Source organism: Staurois parvus, unplaced genomic scaffold (genome assembly GCF_062004578.1).
Source record: "Staurois parvus isolate SC_StPar_1 unplaced genomic scaffold, SC_StPar_1.0 ptg000224l, whole genome shotgun sequence".
Lineage (NCBI taxonomy): Eukaryota > Metazoa > Chordata > Amphibia > Anura > Ranidae > Staurois > Staurois parvus.
In genome coordinates, this window is record NW_028318020.1 from 163709 (window position 1) to 186094 (window position 22386).

At 48.2% G+C, this 22386-nt stretch overlaps 1 protein-coding gene across 1 annotated transcript; it reads left to right on the forward strand.

The window, feature by feature from the left end:
- Window positions 1-16002: 16002 nt before the first annotated feature.
- LOC149460593 (oocyte zinc finger protein XlCOF7.2-like) lies at window positions 16003-16436 on the forward strand. Its single transcript, XM_089679451.1, has 2 exons — window positions 16003-16095; window positions 16182-16436. Exons 1-2 carry the CDS (start codon window positions 16042-16044, stop codon window positions 16434-16436), a joined length of 309 nt encoding a protein of 102 aa, XP_089535577.1. The 5' UTR covers window positions 16003-16041.
- The last annotated feature ends 5950 nt before the right edge of the window (window positions 16437-22386 follow it).

Sequence of the window (22386 nt, forward strand, 5' to 3'; positions counted from 1 at the left end):
AAATGTATTCTGCTCCATTATTTGGTAAAAAAATCCCAATCAGTGTATATTGATAGTTATAGAGTCTACAATCTATGGGATAGATAATGGAATTTACACAGCTTTACTTTCTGACTGCCCATCACATTTCCTGAGGTGCTAAAATACCAGGATAGTACAAACACCCCCAAATACCAGGATAGTACAAACACCCCCAAATACCAGGACAGTACAAACACCCCCAAATACCAGGATAGTACAAACACCCCCAAATACCAGGACAGTACAAACACCCCCAAATACCAGGACAGTACAAACACCCCCAAATACCAGGATAGTACAAACACCCCCAAATACCAGGATAGTACAAACACCCCCAAATACCAGGATAGTACAAACACCCCCAAATACCAGGACAGTACAAACACCCCCAAATACCAGGACAGTACAAACACCCCCAAATACCAGGACAGTACAAACACCCCCAAATACCAGGATAGTACAAACACCCCCAAATACCAGGACAGTACAAACACCCCCAAATACCAGGACAGTACAAACACCCCCAAATACCAGGACAGTACAAACACCCCCAAATACCAGGATAGTACAAACACCCCCAAATACCAGGACAGTACAAACACCCCCAAATACCAAGACAGTACAAACACCCCCAAATGACCCCTTTTCAGAAAGTAGACACCCTAAGCTATCTGCTGAGAGATATATTGAGTTCATGGAAGGCTTTTTTTGTTCCACTACTTTTTGGAAAATGACAAAAATATATATATTGTTTTACACAAAGTTGTCATTTCAGTGATATATTTCTGGCATGAGCCATGGGCATATGTGGAATTATATGTATAGACATTTTGGGAGCCTAGCCACATACAGGAGCCTGAAATCCAATGACCACTTTGAAAGCCTGAAGGTGCGTAACTTCCTCATTACACTTCCTCACTACCTATCACAGTTTTGGAGGCCCTGAAATGCCAGGATAGCACCAAACCCCCCAACCCCAAATGAACCCTTTTTGGAAAGTAGACACCCCAAGGAATTTAAAAAGAGGCATGGTGAGTATTTTTCAGATCTCATGTTTTTCACAAGGTATTGAAATATTCAAAAAGAAAAGAAATAATATGTTTTTGTTTTTTTTCTTCATTTTATAAAAACTTGTGGCAACAAATGAGATCTGCAAAATACTCACCATGCTTCTTATTAAATTCCTTGGGGTGTCTACTTTCCAAAAAGGGGTCATTTGGGGGGGTTAGGTGATATCCTGGCATTTCAGGGCCTCCAAAACTGTGATAGGTAGTCTGGAAGTGTAATGAGGAAATAAAGCCCTTTAAAAGCCTGAAGGTGCTTATTGGATTCTGGGGTCCTGTACTTGGCTAGACTGCCAAAACGTCTCTCACATGTGGTACCCCCATACTCGGGAGAAGTAGCAGAATGTACTGTAATGTAATTTTGGAGTGTAATTCCACATATATCCATGGCATGTGTGAGCAGTAAATCATTTAAATGACAATTTTATGTAAAATAAATTTTTTTGTCATTTTCCAAAAACTTCAATTCTATGACTTCATGATCTTCAGTTGAGTGATATGCAGGACCCATCTTTGGTAACCGGATCTTGGTGTGTGGGTATATACCTGGGATAATATTTCAGTTTAGATATATGCCACACTTATTTTGTAATTTTTTTGTAATTAAATGAAGCAAGTCTTTCCTCTTGAAGCTGAGTGCAAAGTTCCAGGAGAGATGACATAGGAAGCCTCTAGGTACTAGAACTATTGTGTGATCATTAGAGAACACATCCAGATGGAGATTAGTGAGAAGTTTGACTCACTATAATTGAGTTTCCTGGAGACCTACAATTGACTTTAATCCAGGTATCTCCTGGCTTCCCATAGACAATGGTGCTTGTTTAGATAACACACATCTGCGAGGTCTTGTGAGAACCAGAGTCATGAAGGTTCAGTCCCACCATTGTCATTGTACGGTATCTTGTGTTTGGTCATCTGCGAGGTCCTGTGAGAACCAGTCACTAAGGTTCAGTCCACCATTGTCATTGTACGGTATTTTGTGTTTGATCATCTGCAAGATCTTGTGAGAACCAGAGTCACTAAGGTTCAGTCCCACCATTGTCATTGTACGGTATCTTGTGTTTGATCATCTGCGAGGTCTTGTGAGAACCAGAGTCACTAAGGTTCAGTCCCACCATTGTCATTGTACGGTATTTTGTGTTTGATCATCTGCGAGGTCCTGTGAGAACCAGAGTCACTAAGGTTCAGTCCACCATTGTCATTGTACGGTATCTTGTGTTTGATCATCTGTGAGGTCCTGTGAGAACCAGAGTCACTAAGGTTCAGTCCCACCATTGTCATTGTACGGTATCTTGTGTTTGATCATCTGCAGGCCTCACATAGTGGATTTGGTCCCCATTGTATGTCACACAGATCTCCTCCACTCATGGTTTATGGTGGCTTCCTGGAAGGTCACCTGAAGTTCATCAACTATTTTAACCCATAAGAGTCAGCTTAGAATTTCCTTTATGGGATAATATCATTTTCCTTAATAAATAGTCCAAAAGTCACTACAGAGACAGATGTGATTGTGGGGGAGGGGACATTAGAGTGTAAGCTCCTCTGATACAGAGACTGATGTGACTGTGGGGGAGGGGACATTAGAGTGTCAGCTCCTCTGATACAGAGACTGATGTGACTGTGGGGGAGGGGACATTAGAGTGTAAGCTCCTCTGGTACAGAGACCGATGTGACTGTGGGGGAGGGGAAATTAGAGTGTCGGCTTCTCTGTTACAGAGACTGATGTGATTGTGGGGAAGGAGGCATTAGAGTGTAAGCTTCTCTGTTACAGAGACTGATGGGACTGTGGGGGAGGGGACATTAGAGTGTCAGCTTCTCCATTACAGAAACTGATGTGATTGTGGGGGAGGGGACAAAGCAGTGTAGGCTCCTCTGGTGCAGAGACTGATGTGACTGTGGGGGAGGGGACATTAGAGTGTAAGCTCCTCCGGTACAGAGACTGATGTGACCGTGGGCGAGGGCACATTAGAGTGTAAGATCCTCTGGTACAGAGATTGATGTGACTGTGGGGGAGGGGACATTAGAGTGTAAGCTCCTCTGGTACAGAGATTGATGTGACTGTGGGGGAGGGGACATTAGAGTGTAAGCTCCTCTGGTACAGAGACTGATGGGACTGTAGGGGAGGGGACATTAGAGTGTAAGCTCTTCTAGTACAGAGACCAATGTGACTGTGGGGGAGGGGACATTAGAGTGTAAGCTCCTCTGGTACAGAGACTGATGTGACTGTGGGGGAGGGCACATTAGAGTGTAAGATCCTCTGGTACAGAGATTGATGTGACTGTGGGGGAGGGGACATTAGAGTGTAAGCTCCTCTGGTACAGAGATTGATGTGACTGTGGGGGAGGGGACATTAGAGTGTAAGCTCCTCTGGTACAGAGACTGATGGGACTGTAGGGGAGGGGACATTAGAGTGTAAGCTCTTCTAGTACAGAGACCAATGTGACTGTGGGGGAGGGGATATTAGAGTGTAAGCTCCTCTGGTACAGAGACTGATGGGGCTGTGGGGGAGGGGACATTAGAGTGTAAATTTTTTGTTTAATAAAATCTTGCAAACAAAAAACATCATAAAAAATCATATTTACATATATACAGAATAAAATATGTATAAATTAAAAAAAAACAGCTTACTTCAGCAAAATAACAAAACCTGACCGTCACCTAAACACCCCTCAGGCTAAGAAACGATTAAACATTCACCCCATACATCGATCCCACACATTGATCCCACACATTCATCCCATACATTGATCCCATACATTGATCCCACACATGGATCCCATACATTGATCCCACACATCGATCCCATGCATGCAGCCTTTCTTCAAAAATCTGATGTTACAAAAACTAGGGGACGTGAAAGGACAGAAAGAGAAGCCACGCCCCCAGAGACTGACAGACAGCAGCTACAGGGACCTGACATTCCTCCACGCCTTTGTCCAGGCTCCCGGCCGCCACCTGTCCTTCTCAAGACCCCGAATCTTCCCAACCTCACCCAGAATGTTGTTCACCACCACCTCGACAGGAAGGACTTTTTTGCGAATGGAAACCTGACACCGTGCATTCCACGTGTAGTAACGGACTACTAAGCTAACTAGAAAAAGTGTCTCAAAATCAAAGTCCCAGTGAGTTTGAAAGGCACCGTAAGACCACTCCGCGTAACTCAAGCGGGAAAGGAAAGGGATCCCCAGAGCCCCACCCACTCGCTTGTAGACATTTATATTGAAGGGGCACTGAAGCAAGAAATGGTCCATCGTCTCCTCCACTCCACCACACTCCACTCTTGGACAACCACGGTTCTCCGCAGAGCGATGCTTCAGGTTGCCCTTCACATAGAGTCTGCCATGGAACGAGAGCCAGGCCAAATCCTGAAACTTTAAAGGGATTCTCTCCAGATTCATCAAACGCAGACCCGCCCTCATAACCGGGCCTGGGCAATCCCTCAAGGCCAATGGCTCGCTAAAGGCAGATTCAACAACCCTCCTCTCCAGGGCCTTCCTAGGAAGAGATTTAATTTCCTCCGCCGTCACTCGCCATTGCCGAAGCATTTTCAGACACGGGGCAACATAAGCCGGGAGCTTACCATGTTGGACCCTCAGGCTTTTCACTGGCCCACCATTCTCCCAGCTCCGTAGAAAAGGCCTAAACCAGGACTGAAAAATACCAACCCACCCAGGCGGTTCCTCTGCCAGCATGCTACCAAAATTATGTTTCAAAAACATCAGAGAAAAGAAAACCACCGGGTTGACCATACCTAGGCCACCCATCCGCCTGGGAAGGTAGGTTACAGACCTCTTAATGAGGTTCAGTTTGTGCCCCCATAACAGCTGGAAGAAACAACTGTAGATCCTCGCATAGAGAGACACTGGCAAAACACAGACAAAGCTGACATACAGAAATACCGGGATCAGGTAAGTTTTAATCAGGTCAATCCTTTCCCTGTAAGAGAGTTTCCAATCCTTCCAGCTGGCCACCTTGGCATCGGCATCTTGTAGCCTGCTTACCCAATTTGCAAGGCCGTAATCACCGGGACCAAATCTGATGCCTAAAACTTTAATTTCCTGCTGGGGCTCTGGGAAGGCGTCCGGAAGGGTAAAGCCTTCGCCTTCCTCTCCCATCCAGAAAACCTCACTCTTATCCTGATTGATCTTTGAGCCAGATGCCTCAGCATACTGTTCCATCACCGAGACCACCTCCTCTGCCTCCTGCGTCCCGGAGATGAAAACAGACACGTCATCAGCATAGGCCACGACCCTCAGAGGGGGCACCCCAGGAATGCCCAAAGGAACTCCACACAACGGTCCGCTCTCTAACCTCCGAATGAAGGGATCGATTACAAACGCATATAGCAGAGGACTCAAAGGACATCCCTGACGCACACCTGAGCCAACCCCAAAGGGTCGTCCAATCCAACCATTCACAAGCATGAAGCTTTCAGCCCCTCTGTATAAGGTCTTTAGCCAATCGATAAAGCCCCCCTCCAGGCCATACTTGCCAAGAAGCAGCCATAGATACTCATGATTGACTCGATCAAAAGCTTTGGCCTGATCCAATGCCAGCAGGAACTTTCCCGAGCCTGCAGCCCTGCACTGCTCCAGGGCCTCCCGGACAGCTAACACCGCTGAAAAAGTGCTTCTTCCCTGAACCGAACAGTGCTGATGGCGAGAAAGTAAATTGCCCGCAACAGACGATAAACGCCAGAAAATAATTTTTGCCAATATCTTCCTATCAACATTGAGAAGGCTAATGGGCCGCCAATTCTCAATTCTCGAGGAATCCTTACCCTTTGACAGAAGAATCACTGCAGATTGTCGCATGGAGGGAGAGAGCGAACCCTCTCTCAGACAGCCATTAAACACCTCCACCAAATATGGGGCCAGAGTCACCTTAAAGTGCTTATAAAACTCGGCTGTCAATCCGTCTGGCCCAGGCGACTTCTTCATGGCAAGCTGATCAATAGCTTTCACCACCTCATCTGCCGTGATGTCCTCTGTCAAACTCACAAGAGAACTGCCATTTCCCAGTCCTGGAGTAGAGTCCAGAAAACCCGACATGCTCGCCCGATCGAGGTCCCTCCTACCCAGGAGGTCAGCATAATATGACCTGGAGGTTTCCAGGATCCCTGACTTGGACTTTGTCAGGGAACCCGTACTGTCAACCAGGCCTACAACTGACTTAACTGCTCTACCTTGTTTGCAGTTCTGGTAAGGGTCGGGCGAGTGATATTTCCCATAATCCCTTTCCAGAACCAAAGAGGCATGCCTGTCATATTGACACTGCCTGAGCAAGAGTTTGACCTCAGAGATCGCTTCTGGATCTCCATTATTCGAGACAAGCCGATCGAGCTTCCTCCGCAGACGCTGGTAGGTGACATACTTATCAAGCTGTTTATTCCTTCCTATGGCCTTGAAAAACCCAACGATCCTTCGTTTTGTAAGCTCCCACCACTCGGACTTACTGCTGCAAAAGTCCATGATTGATACCTCTGCCTGAAAAAAATCCTCAAAGGATTGACTCACCTTCTCATCGTCCAGGAGTGCCGAATTCAGCTTCCAGGTACCCCTCCCCTTAGGTGGTGTATCGGGGCCACTCAGAGTCACAGACAGAATACAGTGATCGGAAAACTCTACCGCCTGACACACTGGTGCCGAGAAGGCAGAGTTCCCCTTTAAAAAAAACCTATCTATTCTACTCTGACTGGAACCTCTCTGAAAAGTGAATCCCGTGTCGTCTGGGCAGCAATGAATGTGTACATCAACCAGACCTGCCTCTCTAGCTATTTTGTTTAAAAAAAACCCGTCACAGTCCAGCCTGACTCCGGTCCCTCTCCTGTCCTTAGTCCTAGTGACGGTGTTAAAGTCACCACCGAAGACAACTTGCTGGGCTGTAAAAAGGAAAGGCTTGATCTTCATGAAGAGGCATTTCCTGTCCCATTTTGTCTGGGGCCCATAGATGTTAATCAGGCGCAGGTCCTGCCCCCCCATGGAGACGTCTAAGACCATGCATCTCCCCATTTCTACCTCAATAATCCGCCGACAGGTTACCATGCCGGAAAAAAGTACCTCAACTCCAGTGTAAGGCTCGGCCGCAAGAGACCAGAAGGAGGGGCCGCGCCTCCACTCCTTCTTCGCCATATGGACATCCCCCAAACTGGACAACCTGGTCTCCTGCAAAAAGAAAATGTCAACATCAAACCTGCTGAGCAAAAATAAGGCCATGTTACGAGCGCTTACTGATTTTATGCTGGAGACATTAATGGTCGCCACCTTCAAAGGAGTGGGAACCGCCATCAGGATGATCGAGGTACCCGTTTCTTAGCCTGCTTACCCCCCTCCCTACTTGGAGACCCTACACGCTTCATAGTCCTCTGTGATTCCTCCTCCATGGAAACCACAGACTCATCACTTGAGGATCCCTCATCCTCCACCTCAGATAACACTTCAAATGTGTTTGACACCTCCACCCTCCCAGGGTCAGGTACAGGCACATCCTTCTTCCGCTTCTTCTTCCCAGACTTCCTTTTTGCCTCCAACCACTCCATATCATCATTTAATAAACCGGCCCGCAAAGCCCCCTCCCCTTCCCTTCCACCATCACCAACAACATCATCCACCCCACTCTCTCCACTCACCACAGCAGTCCCCCCAACCTTCACCCCAACACCCCCACCATCATTCACTCCACCCCCCAGCGCCTCACGCGCTCTGACCCTCCGACGCCGGGGAGGGGGGGTCGGTGCAACCATACACATTGGTCCAGTTCCCTCCACAGCCCCCACTACCTCTGGGGAAACTGACACAGGAGGATCAGACACAACATCCACAGACACTGACTCAGGGGGCACAACACAAGGAGATGACACATTAGAGGGACCATCAGACACTGGGACCACAGGGACAGAGACATTGGGGACCCCTGGCACAGCCTCCCTCTCCTCTGCCTCCTCCATGTCCAGACGAAAAAACTCTTCCACCAAAGCTGACTGGTTGTGCATGGCCTCAGGGCACCGGTTGTACGAATGGCCAACCTTATCACACAGATTGCACCTGATGATATTACAATCCTTAGCCAGGTGCCCCAGATCCTGACATAGGGAGCACTTCATCTCTGGACATGAGGAGGCGAAGTGACCCCGAAAACCAGATGCCCCAGATCCTGACATAGAGAGCACTTCATCTCTGGACATGAGGAGGCGAAGTGACCCCGAGAACCGCACTTATTGCAGAGCTTGGGCTGTCCAGGGTAGAACACCACAATCCTATCCTTCCCAATGAAGGCTGAGGAGGGCAGATGCTGGACCACATTCCCACACACATACAACCTCATCTGCACCGACCACCCACCAGTCCATATCCCTCTCTCATCCACAATCTTCTTCAGGGGTGCAAGTAGCTCCCCAAATCTCCTCAGCCAGACAGCCAAGTCAGCCGAAGGAATGGACTCATTCCGTACTAGAATGGTGACCGTCTTCACTAGAGGTTGGCGTGAGACCACCTTTGGGACGAGTCCCCTCCACTCCGGCAGACCCTTATACATGTGTTCATACTTCTCCCAGAATATATCCAGAGACTCGGGGCGCACAAAGGACAGATCATATTCATAGGATCCTACAGGGCTGATCAAGGCGAAGATGTCATCCGCCCTAAACCCCATCTCCAAAATCCTGTCCACCACCGACATCCTGACCGGGGGAGCACCCCCACCCTCCCATCTGAGCTGCACCAAATTCCTCCTCCTGAAGGACAGGGGTGCAGATGGCAGACCTGCAGCAGACCTCCCCCCAGAGCTGACAACATGATGTGACCCCCTCCTCCCAGCCAGAGCCCCAGCATAGGTCTTATGTGCAGCATTAGATGTAGTGGACCTTAAAGCTGCACCCCGCCCATTGGTTGCAGGAACCTCAGAGCCCCCGCTCTGCAGACCACCATCAGAGGCAGCAGCAGTCCCTCCATCCACCAACACACAGGCATTCCCCTTTCCAGCATTGCAAGCACTCTTATCATCCATATGTTTCCTTTCACTCGTGGCACTACTACTCCCAGCAGACCCACTCACACCAGATGCTCCTGTCTCCCCCTCCCCCAACATACTCCTCTTAGGCAAAAGCCTTCCACTCCTGGTCACTCTCCCCTGGGTTTCAGCAACCCCTTTCAGAGTGCTGCTGACAATTTCCCTCCCACCATTTTCTGCTGCATTTGCAGCCATCAGCAGGGATTGTCCAGCAAGTGTGTCAGATCCCCCCTTTACCTTCCCCCCAGCAGAGTCCACAGTCACAGGGTTCCTGGTATCAGAGTCCTCAGTCCCAGCAGAGTGCAGTCCTGCAGGCACAGCAGCCATCTTCCCTGCAGAGCTCTGTGCACACACAGGAGGATTTCCCTCCAAAACACTGCAGTGCACATGGCTGTCCACACTGGAGTCCAAACTGTCACTTTTAATAAAGCGCGGCTTTTCTGTTTTTTTCTCCTTTACAGGACCAGGTACAGAGTCCTCACCGTCATCTTCATCCTCAGAGTCCTCAGAAAAGCGGAAAGTTCTTCCAATTAGGGAAGACTCCAATTCCTCAATGTACTTTAGCAGCCCTCCACCATATTCCTCTACCTCCTGTGCTGTTCCTCCAGCTTGCTGTGGAGGGAGGGAAGCAGAGGCTGACATTTCCTCCAGGGAAGCAGATCCTGAGGTGGATGGGATAGCAGGGGCAGCATCCAGGACCCCCTCCTCACTCTCCACCCGTACTGCCACCGCCGATGCTGGATCCTTACCGGAGTCTCCCTTCATCTTCCTGAACCTTTCCTCATTCCGGAACTTTTCTCTGAAAGCTCCGCTCTTCTCCTTCAGCGTCTTTACCAGATTCTGCTGCTTCTTGATGGCGACCTCCAAACCCTTCATCTCCGGCTTCAGACTCTGCCGCTGCTCCATGACGTCCTCCAAACCCTTCATCTCCGGCTTCAGACTCTGCCTCTTGCTGCTCCATGACGTCCTCCAAACCCTTCATCTCCGGCTTCATGCTCTGCCTCTTGCTGCTCCATGACGTCCTCCAAACCCTTCATCTCCGGCTTCATGCTCTGCCTCTTGCTGCTCCATGACGTCCTCCAAACCCTTCATCTCCGGCTTCATGCTCTGCCTCTTGCTGCTCCATGACTTGTCATGGAGAACTTTCTTTTTCTTGTAGTCAGTTTTCAGACTCACCAACTTTTCCTCCTCCTTTGCGATTCTCACCAGATAATCAGCAACCCGCTCTCTAAAGACAGGGAGGGATTCCCCACTTTTAGGGCCACAGCCAAGGTCTTCAGGTGCTGGTAAAGTATGGGAAGGCAAGCTGGGTCCCTCAGGGGGAGCATGGTCTGAGCCTAGCCCAGAAGAGGCCATGTTTCTGGGGCCAGGCGAGCAGGCCTGGCCCCCTAGTGTCTGGAGAGGGAGAGCACCTGCAGCACAACCTCTCTGGTGCAGAGTGTAAGCTCCTCTGGTACAGAGACTGATGTGACTGCGGGGGAGGGAACATTAGAGTGTAAGCTCCTCTGGTACAGAGACTGATGTGACTGCGGGGGAGGGGACATTAGTGTGTAAGCTCCTCTGGTACAGAGACTGATGTGACTGCGGGGGAGGGGACATTAGAGTGTAAGCTCCTCTGGTACACAGACTGATGTGACTGCGGGGGAGGGGACATTAGAGTGTAAGCTCCTCTGGTACAGAGACTGATGTGACTGTGGGGGAGGGGACATTAGTGTGTAAGCTCCTCTGGTACAGAGACTGATGTGACTGTGGGGGAGGGGACATTAGTGTGTAAGCTCCTCTGGTAAAGAGACTGATGTGACTGTGAGGGAGGGAACATTAGAGTGTAAGCTCCTCTGGTTCAGTAGAAATGTATTTGTAGATGAAGATTTCTGGCTGGGAAGGTGTCTGGGTTGTAGATTTCTCTTTCGGGGTTTGTAGAGAACAGAAATGATGAGGAAATAGTCCTTCGTGGTATCTGATTGGCCGGTAGAACAGGGGGAGGGATATACACATACACATTGCTGACAGTGATAAGGACTCGGCTGTTATTGTGGAATTCCCATAACAGGAAATGTCAGCAGATTTCAGTTCCTTTAGCACAATCCTGTAGTCATCTCACCTCCCTATACCGGGGAGAGGCTGATTCGGCCCCCATAACCCCCTCCAGCTGTCATGTAGAAGAGAAGAGGATTAGGAGTTGGTGAGTATTTGGTATTGTTGGGGTTATTCGATCGTTGTGTGTTCGGATCTTTGTATGTAGATCTGTATGGTCCCCTCCATAGACTAGAAGAGTTCGCTGAGAAGGTGGACAACTTCACAAAATGTTTCAATGTCTTCCTCGGGAAAGCAGAATATCCAGGGCTCTGGGAATAGAGAATAGAAATCACACACAGACACACACAGGGGTTCCACCGCATGGAACAAGGTATTTTTAGCCTTACAAACCAGGGCCGGGTCTAGCCAGTCTGATGTGGGGGTGCAGTTATAAAATGTCAGGGGGTGGAGGATAGGGTCAGCAGTTTGCAAAGCAGTGTACAGGGGTCAGCAGAGCTCAGGATGGGAGGTCAGCAGAAGAGTGTAAAGGAATCGGTTGGGCAGTGTACAGGGGTCAGCAGGGCTCAGGATGGGAGGTCGGCAGAAGAATGTAAAGGAATCAGTTGGGCAGTGTACAGGGGTCAGCAGGGCACAGGATGGGAGGTCGGCAGAAGAATGTAAAGGAATCAGTTGGGCAGTGTACAGGGGTCAGCAGGGCACAGGATGGGAGGTCAGCAGAAGAGTGTAAATGAATAGTTGAGCAGTGTACAGGGGTCAGAAGGACACAGCATGGGAGGTCAGCAGAAGAGTGTAAAGGAATCAGATGGACAGTGTACAGGGGTTAGCAGGGCACAGGATGGGAGGTCAGCAGAGGAGTGTAAAGGAATCAGTTGGGCAGTGTACAGGGGTCAGCAGGGCACAGGATGGGAGGTCAGCAGAAGAGTGTAAAAGAATCAGATGGACAGTGTACAGGGGTCAGCAGAGCTCAGGATGGGAGGTCAGCAGAAGAGTGTAAAGGAATAGTTGGGCAGTGTACAGGTGTCCGCAGGGCACAGCATGGGAGGTCAGCAGAAGTGTAAAGGAATCAGATGGGCAGTGTACAGGGGTCAGCAAGGCACAGGATGGGAGGTCAGCAGAATAGTGTAAAGGAATCAGTTGGGCAGTGTACAGGGGTCAGCAGGGCACAGGATGGGAGGTAACCAGAGGAGTGTAAAGGAATCAGTAGGGCAATGTACAGGGGTCAGCAGGGCACAGGATGGGAGGTCAGCAGAAGAGTGTAAAGGAATCAGATGGGCAGTGTTCATGGGTCAGCAGGGCACAGGATGGGAGGTCGGCAGAAGAGTGTAAAGGAATCAGTTGGGCAGTGTACAGGGGTCAGCAGGGCACAGTATGGGAGGTCAGCAGAACAGTGTAAAGGAATCGGTTGGACAGTGTACAGGGGTCAGCAGGGCATAGGGTGGAAGGTAACCAGAGGAGTGTAAAGGAATCAGTAGGGCAATGTACAGGGGTCAGCAGGGCACAGGATGGGAGGTCGGCAGAAGAGTGTAAAGGAATCAGTTGGGCAGTGTACAGGGGTCAGCAGGGCACAGGATGGGAGGTCAGCAGAAGAGTGTAAAGGAATCAGATGGGCAGTGTTCATGGGTCAGCAGGGCACAGGATGGAAGGTCGGCAGAAGAGTGTAAAGGAATCAGTTGGGCAGTGTACAGGGGTCAGCAGGGCACAGCATGGGAGGTCAGCAGAAGAGTGTAAAGGAATCAGTTGGGCAGTGTACAGGGGTCAGCAGGGCATAGGGTGGAAGGTAACCAGAGGAGTGTAAAGGAATCAGTAGGGCAATGTACAGGGGTCAGCAGGGCACAGGATGGGAGGTCGGCAGAAGAGTGTAAAGGAATCAGTTGGGCAGTGTACAGGGGTCAGCAGGGCACAGGATGGGAGGTCAGCAGAAGAGTGTAAAGGAATCAGTAGGGCAGTGTACAGGGGTAAGCAGGGCACAGCATGGGAGGTCAGCAGAAGAGTGTAAAGGAGTCAGTTGGGCAGTGTACAGGGGTCAGCAGGGCACAGGATGGGAGGTCAGCAGAAGAGTGTAAAGGAATCGGTTGGGCAGTGTACAGGGGTAAGCAGGGCACAGGATGGGAGGTCATCAGAAGAGTGTAATGGAATCAGTTGGGCAGTGTACAGGGGTCAGCAGGGCACAGGATGGGAGGTCAGCAGAAGATTGTAATGGAATCAGTTGGGCAGTGTACAGGGGTCAGCAGGGCACAGGATGAGAAGGTGGCAGGAGAGTGTAAAGGAATCGGTTGGATAGTGTACAGGGGTCAGCAGGGCACAGTATGGGAGGTCAGTAGAAGAGTGTAAAGGAATTGGTTGGGCAGTGTACAGGGGTCAGCAGGGCACAGGATGGGAGGTCAGCAGAAGAGTGTAAATGAATAGTTGAGCAGTGTACAGGGGTCAGCAGGGCACAAGATGGGAGGTCAGCAGAAGAGTGTAAAGGAATCAGATGGGCAGTGTACAGGGGTCAGCAGGGCACAGCATGGGAGGTCAGCAGAAGAGTGTAAAGGAATCAGTTGGGCAGTGTTCACGGGTCAGCAGGGCACAGGATGGGAGGTCAGCAGAAGAGTGTAAAGGAATCAGTTGGGCAGTGTACAGGGGTCAGCAGGGCACAGGATGGGAGGTCAGCAGAACAGTGTAAAGGAATCGGTTGGGCAGTGTACAGGGGTCAGCAGGGCACAGGATGGAAGGTAACCAGAGGAGTGTAAAGGAATCAGTTGGGCAGTGTTCATGGGTCAGCAAGGCACAGGATGGGAGGTCAGCAGAAGAGTGTAAAGGAATCAGTTGAGCAGTGTACAGGGGTCAGTAGGGCACAGGATGGGAGGTCAGCAGAAGAGTGTAAAGGAATCAGTTGGGCAGTGTACAGGGGTCAGCAGGGCACAGGATGGGAGGTCAGCAGAAGAGTGTAATGGAATCAGTTGGGCAGTGTACAGGGGTCAGCAGGGCACAGGATGGGAGGTCAGCAGAAGAGTGTAATGGAATCAGTTGGGCAGTGTACAGGGGTCAGCAGGGCACAGGATGGGAGGTCAGCAGAACAGTGTAAAGGAATCGGTTGGGCAGTGTACAGGGGTCAGCAGGGCACAGGATGGAAGGTAACCAGAGGAGTGTAAAGGAATCAGTTGGGCAGTGTTCATGAGTCAGCAAGGCACAGGATGGGAGGTCAGCAGAAGAGTGTAAAGGAATCAGTTGAGCAGTGTACAGGGGTCAGCAGGGCACAGGATGGGAGGTCAGCAGAAGAGTGTAAAGGAATATGTTGGGCAGTGTACAGGGGACAGCAGGGCACAGGATGGGAGGTCAGCAGAAGAGTGTAAAGGAGTCAGTTGGGCAGTGTAAAGGGGTCAGCAGGGCACAGGATGGGAGGTCAGCAGAAGAGTGTAAAGGAATCAGTTGGGCAGTGTACAGGGGTCAGTAGGGCACAGGATGGGAGGTCAGCAGAAGAGTGTAAAGGAATCAGTTGGGCAGTGTACAGGGGTCAGCAGGGCACAGGATGGGAGGTCAGCAGAAGAGTGTAATGGAATCAGTTGGGCAGTGTACAGGGGCCAGCAGGGCACAGGATGGGATGTGAACAGAAGAGCGTAAAAGAATAGTTGGGCAGTGTACATGGGTCAGAAGGGCATAGGATGGGAGGTCATCAGAAGATGTTATGTTCTATTTACACCCAGTAACCCACCCGTTATGGCCTTCCTCTTCCTCCATAGTCATGTCCGTCCTCTTCCTCCATAGTCATGTCCATCCTCTTCCTCCATAGTCACTGTGACATCTTTTATCTCCAGCAGATGATGATACACACATATATAGTGTGGGAACCCAGATGAACCCCTTCAGGGGCAGAACATTCCCCCACTTCCGGGGCCGGAACATTCTCCTCATTGTGGAGATAAATTCTAGTAATATGGTCCTCTAAACAAACAGCACTGACAATAAATAGACAAGACAAGGACCATCCTGACCATACATGGCCTACAAAGGGCAATGATGACACTACACAGGCAGCCAATGGGCAATCATTACACTATGCAGCCAACACAATGATGGAGTGCCGGGGTCAGGAGTATGGAGCATAGAGCCCCTTACATTGCTGCTCAGGAGGAAGGAAACATTCCCCAGCCGGCCATGAAGAATATGTTCCATCATTGGTGTCAGAGGGAGGGAAATACTGAGGGGTCTGAGGGAAGTAGAGGAGCTGAGGGGTCTCTCAGGAGTTATTTATAATTTCTTGTTTGAAGATCTAAAACTCATCAAACCCAGTTCAGAGACCAAACAAACCCAACAGAGAAAAGGGGATTTCTGATACGGTAGGTCAAGCGGGTTCCGGGACATCCAAGATGTAGCAAATACTAAACAGTCCTGACTAATGTCTTCCCTTGGGGGTAGTAGTTCTTCAATGTCCAGCAACCCTCCTATTCCCCCCTCACATCCACATCCTATTATTGTGTGACCAATACCATCCAAATCATTCTTACTTTCATTTCCCAAAGTTATCCGTCTACAAGGAGACCTGTATAGATCACATGATGGCACCAATGAGGATGGAGGAGGACCGGAGTCACATGACTGAGAAGATACTAAACCTCACCCTGGAGATCATCTACCTGCTGACCGGAGAGGTGAGGAGGATTCTGGGAGGTCACATGACATCACTATTATCTCTATTAATAAAATGCAGACCTGACCGGAGAGGTGAGGAGGATTCTGGGAGGTCACATGACATCACTCTTATCTCTATTAATAATACACAGACCTGACCGGAGAGGTGAGGAGGATTCTGGGAATCTAACATGATATTCCTATTGGTTCCTCAATACAGAGATTTCCTCTTCTGAAGTCAGGTGATCATATGACCATCACAGTGCCTCCATGTGACTCCCTAAACCCTGAGAGACACAACATGCAGAAGATTCTAGAAGTCACCAAGAAGATGATGGAGCTGCTGACAGGAGAGGTGAGCGGTGCCGGGAATTCTGGGACATTCTCCAGTAACAGACAAGGGATGTGTCTGGATGGTGACTGTATCATTGTGTGTGTCAGGTTCCTATAAGGTGTCAGGGTGTCACTGTCTATTTCTCCATGGAGGAGTGGGAGTATTTAGAAGGACACAAGGATCTCTACAAGGACGTCATGATGGACAATCAGCAGACTTTCAGGAAGATTGTAAGGAAGGAATTTCCCCGGAATGAGACGATATTGAAGCTCACCCTGGAGATCCTCAGCCTGCTGACTGGAGAGGTGAGTGTAATGAAGGGGTTAAAAAAAGAAAAAATCCTCTTGTGCTGCCAAACCTAATATGATGAACTTAGAGTGTCTGCAAACTCCAAACTGCGTTCCCACAACACTACAAAATAAATGGAGAGATAAATAGTGCTGCGCTACTCACTAAAGCTAACCATAAAGTAAACACCTGACAGAGCCCCTAACTAAGGTGATAGAAGTGCATACCTAGAGAATCACCAAACACAAGGGAATTAAAAGATCCAGAGAGAATGGATGTCCTGCTAGGCAACACCAAATGTGAACAAATCAGTGAGTGCAACTTCAACAAATGTGCAAATAGATAGTCTGAGTAATATATATATCAAGGCATAAATAATAATATATATAACAATGCACAAAAAATATAAAGATAATAAAATTCCTTTAAACACACACCCGGCTGAGCCCTCAACACAGTGACAGTCTGTGAATAAATGTCTGTAAATGCAGTACAAATCAAGATCTGTAATGCAGAAAAATCTTCATATCAGCACCACCAGAAATCTTAAACGACATAGTCGTGCGCTGGAGCGATTGTGGCGTACAACCAAATCTCAACAAGCATTCACCCGATATAAATCTGCTTTCTTCACATACAATTCCTCCCTCCATGCTGCCAAACAAGACGACTTTGTCATTCTTATTAATATCTTGTCATCCAGTCCTTGTCGTCTCTTCCCTACTTTTAACTCTCTACTTTCTTCACCTCCACCCAGTACCTCCACCTCCACCCAGTACCTTACTCACTGCTCACGAGATTGTAAATCATGTAAAAAACAAGATTGATGCAATTCGTAGGGCATCACCACTGCACAGACATCCATCCCACTTAGCATACCTTATACTAAACCTCCCTCAACACTTTCCTCTTCTGACCTCGCTACTACCGAAGAGGTCACTAAGGTTTTCTCAGAAGCTCGTCTCACTACCTGCCCCCTGGATCCTGTCTCCTCACAACAACTACGGTCACCCTCCTCCTCCATCCTATGCTCCCTCACTCACATCATCAATCTTTCCCTCTCTACTGGTGCCTTCCCCTCCCCTCTAAAGCATGCGCACATCACTCCCATACTTAACAAGCCCTCCCTGGACCCCACCAACCTGAACAACTTAAGACCCATCTCCCTGCTGCCATTTACTTCTAAACTCCTCTTAGTCTACAATCACCTGAGCTCCCACCTCACCGACAACAACCTTCTTGACCCTTTACAGTCTGGCTTTCGCTCACTACACTCCACTGAAACTGCCCTACTAAAACTCACTAATGATTTACTAACTGCTAAAACCAATGGCCACTACTCCGTACTCATCCCAACCGATGGCCACTACTCCGCACTCATCCCAGCCGATGGCCACTACTCCATACTAATCCCAACCAATGGCCACTACTCCATACTAATCCCAACCAATGTCCACTACTCCGTACTCATCCCAACCAATGGCCACTACTCCATACTCTTACTACTTGACTTCTCTGCGGCTTTTGATATGGTTGACCATCCCCTCCTCTTCAGAAAACTCCACTCTCTTGGTCTCAGAGACTCTGCTCTCTCCTGGTTCTCCTCCTACCTATTGCAGTGCTCCTTCAGCGTTACCTATAACGCTACCTTCTCCTCTTCATTCCCTCTTTCTGTAGTGGTCCTTCAAGGTTCTGTCCTTGGACCTCTTCTCTTCTCCCTTGGTCACTTGATAAACTCCCATGGGTTTAAGTACCATCTCTATGCTGATCACACACAAATCTATCTTTCTACTCCTCACCTCACCCCTTCAGTCTCCTCCTCACCTCACCCCTTCAGTCTCCTCTCGCATTACTAACCTACTAAGTGACATATCGGCATGGATGTCTCTCCACTTCCTCAAATTCAATCTTTCCAAAACTGAGCTCTTAGTATTCCCTCCAGCCCGTGCCCCCTCCCCTGACTTCTCCATCAAGACCAATAATACAACCATCAGTCCCTCCCTTCATGCCAGGTAGATGTAACCATAAACTCCCATCTTTCCTTTCAGCCCCAAATCCAATCACTGTCCTAATCATGTAGACTTCACCTCCACAACATCTCAACAGTGCAACAAGATACGGCCGTTCCTAACCTCGGAAACCACTAAGCAACTTATTCCCTCCCTGGTTATATCTCGCCTTGACTATTGTAACTCCCTCCTCAATGACCTACCTCATCGCAGGATATCCCCTCTTCAGCCTATCATGAATGCTGCTCATCCACCTTACTAACCGTTCCGTATCTGCCAATCCCTCCACTGGCTTCCCATTGCCCAATGGATACAATTCAAAACATTAACAATAACGTACAGTATAAAGCCATTTATAACTCTGCCCCAAATTACATCACCAATCTTGTCTCCAAATATCACCCAAACCATACTCTCCACTCCTCGCAAGACCTCCTACTCTCTAGCTCCCTTGTCTCCTCCTCCCATGCTCGTCTCCAGGACTTCTCCAGAGCTTCCCCCATCCTCTGGAACTCTTTACCCCAATTTATCAGACTATCGCCTACTCTGCTCACTTTTAGGCGATCTATGAAAACCTATCTCTTCAGGGAAGCCTATCCTGCCCTCAGCTAATAATAGAATCTTCTACTCTTCCAACCAGTCCACCCCCCACAGTTACTACCTTTTGAACCACTAGCCCCTCCCTCCTAGATTGTAAGCTCCAAGGAGCAGGGCCCTCCTTTCCCTCTTGTATTGTTGCTGTATTGTCTCTCATTATATTGTAAAGCACTGAGCAAACTGCTATATAAATCCTGTATAATAATAATAATATTTTCCACACGTGACTTGGAAGAATCCTCCGCCAGCTAGCGTGCACGCTCCCCTCCCCATTTTGACCTATAGGGAATATACATCAAATGTCCTTTAATATCAACCCGAAATCCAACCAGCTCTCCTCTGTAAGTACTTTACTGGCTCCTTCTCCAATTCCTCATCAGAAATCCATGTTCAAAAAAAATCAAAGGACATCTCATAGTGTAATATGTCCATATTAAATGTATAAAAACCGAGTATAGAATACTCAAAATTGGGCCAGCAGACCCATACAAGCATTGGTAATAACATACACAGGGACAGGTGTACCAAGATGGCAGCCACCGTCTGACCAGAAATGTTGTCACCACACTTCCTTCCTTCATGGTACATCATGAATCGTAACTTCCTCAGGGACATGGATTTCTGATGGGGAATGGGAGAAGGAGCCAATAAGGTACTTGCAGAGGAGAGCTGGTTGGATTTCAGGTTGATATTAAAGTGTATTTGACCTATATTCCCTATATGTTTTGGGGAGGTAGTTGTTTTTTAGTATAGATCTATGTTTGTCCCAAGCATCTTTGAAACTATTTGCTGTTGACTGGCTCACTACCTCTGCTGGAAGTTTACTCCAAGCATCAACTACTCTGTCAGTAAAATATTACTTTCTGAGATTAGTTGTGAACTTTCCTCCAGTTAGTTGGAGGTCATGTCCCGTGTTCTTCATTTTGGTTTCATATTGAAAATCCTGCCCTCCTGAACCTTATTCACTCCCTTGTTGTATGTAAAGGTTTCAGTCATGTCTCCCCTTTCCCTTCTCTCCTCCAGACTGGACATGTTAAGTTCCTGAAGTCTCTCCTGAAATGTTTTATCCCCCCCCAGACCTTTCACCATTTTTGTTCCCCGTCTCTGGACTTGTTCTATCTTATCAATATCTTTTTATAAGTAAGGTCTCCAGAACTGGACACAGTATTCTAAATGAGGTCCAACTAAAGATCTACTGTATATAGGGGAATAAGGACCCCTCTAGTAATATAAAGATCTATATAGAAGGAATCAGGACCTCCTTCCTCCTGCCGGTGACCCCTCTATTGATATAAAGATCTATATAGAGGATTCAGGACCCCCCTTCCTCCTGCCGATGACCCCTCTAGTGATATAAAGATCTATATAGGGGAATCAGGACCTCCTTCCTCCTGCCGGTGACCCCTCTAGTGATAGATCTATATAGAAGGAATCAGGACCTCCTTCCTCCTGCCGGTGACCCCTCTATTGATATAAAGATCTATATAGAGGATTCAGGACCCCCCTTCCTCCTGCCGATGACCCCTCTAGTGATATAAAGATCTATATAGGGGAATCAGGACCTCCTTCCTCCTGCCGGTGACCCCTCTAGTGATATAAAGATCTATATAGAGGAATCAGGACCTCCTTCCTCCTGCCGGTGACCCCTCTAGTGATATAAAGATCTATATAGAGGATTCAGGACCCCCCTTCCTCCTGCCGATGACCCCTCTAGTGATATAAAGATCTATATAGGGGAATAAGGACCTCCTTCCTCCTGCCGGTGACCCCTCTAGTGATAGGATCTATATAGAGGAATAAATACAATAAAGAATGTAGCGCTACACCCAAAAGATATATGCACACTTAAATAATAAAAATATAAAATAAAAGAAAAAATCACAAAATCGCATAAAAATATATATATATACGTATATATAGGTGTGACAGTGATATCAATTAATATTAATTAGTGCCCATAAATCATAGAATCCACACAAAAAATATAATAAATAGCTCAAAACATGTGAAAAAACATTTCCATATATATATGTATATATAGCACGCATACATATATATATAATTATAATCACACGTGCCTCTTGTGAAGTGAAACGACCATTATAATGGTGCAAACAACAGTGCTCTCAAAGTCCAATAAATATTGCTGGTGACCAAAGAAAAAACAGTGCTTCCAATAACTACTGTTAGTGACCATAAACAACACTCGTGCAGATCTCTGAGTGCATATAAATCTGACAATCCGACCACCATCTGGATAAGCCTCTCACCTCATCCCTTCGACCCTTGCGGATCAAAGAGCAGTAGTGGATCCCTCTCACGGATCCTCCAAGATAACTATCACTCCAACGGTTGCTCTCTCAGAAATAAATATTCCCATTCTGGCTCTTCTCCAGGAAAGTATTGCAGCATCAATCTCTCAAATGAGACAAAATGAATCCTCCCATAGTGCAGTATATTTTATTTGTTACATAGGGACAGATAACATTAAGCTTTTCCACTTACGTAGCAGCCAGTCCAAAACCTCATGCTTTCGGATGAGGGTATGTATGTATGTATGGGTGTACAGCTGGATACACAGGTGTACCAAGATGGCCGCCACGCCGGAAATACGTCACCACGTCAAGCCAACGCGTTGCGTCACAATGTCATGTGACTTCCTCAGAGCCCTCAGAGCCCCAGATCTTCATAGGGGAATCGGGACCTCCTTCCTCATGTCAGTGACTCCTTTAGTGATATATAGATCTTTATATGGGAATCGGGACCTCCTTCCTCATGTCAGTGACCCCTCTAGTGATATAAAGATCTTTATAGAGGAATCAGGACCTCCTTCCTCCTGCCGGTGACCCCTCTAGTGATATAAAGATCTATATAGAGGAATCAGGACCTCCTTCCTCCTGCCGGTGACCCCTCTAGTGATATAAAGATCTATATAGAGGAATCGGGACCTCCTTCCTCCTGCTGGTGACCCCTCTAGTGATATAAAGATCTATATAGGGGAATCAGGACCTCCTTCCTCATGTCAGTGACCCCTCTAGTGATATAAAGATCTTTATAGAGGAATCAGGACCTCCTTCCTCCTGCCGGTGACCCCTCTAGTGATATAAAGATCTATATAGAGGAATCAGGACCTCCTTCCTCCTGCCGGTGACCCCTCTAGTGATATAAAGATCTATATAGAGGAATCGGGACCTCCTTCCTCCTGCTGGTGACCCCTCTAGTGATATAAAGATCTATATAGGGGAATTGGGACCTCCTTCCTCCCGCCGGTGACCCCTCTAGTGATAAAAATATCTATACAGAGGAATAGGGACCTCCTTCCTCCTGCCGGTGACCCCTCTAGTGATATAAAGATCTATATAGAGGAATCAGGACCTCCTTCCTCCTGCCGGTGACCCCTCTAGTGATATAAAGATCT

What these genes read in the sequence shown, in the direction of transcription:
- LOC149460593 (XM_089679451.1), top strand. Translation starts at nt 16,042, where the DNA reads ATGCAGAAGATTCTAGAAGTCACCAAGAAGATGATGGAGCTGCTGACA. An exon ending in TGGAGCTGCTGACAGGAGAG is followed by an intron (nt 16,096 to 16,181) that starts GTGAGCGGTGCC and finishes TGTGTGTGTCAG; the next exon opens with GTTCCTATAAGGTGTCAGGG.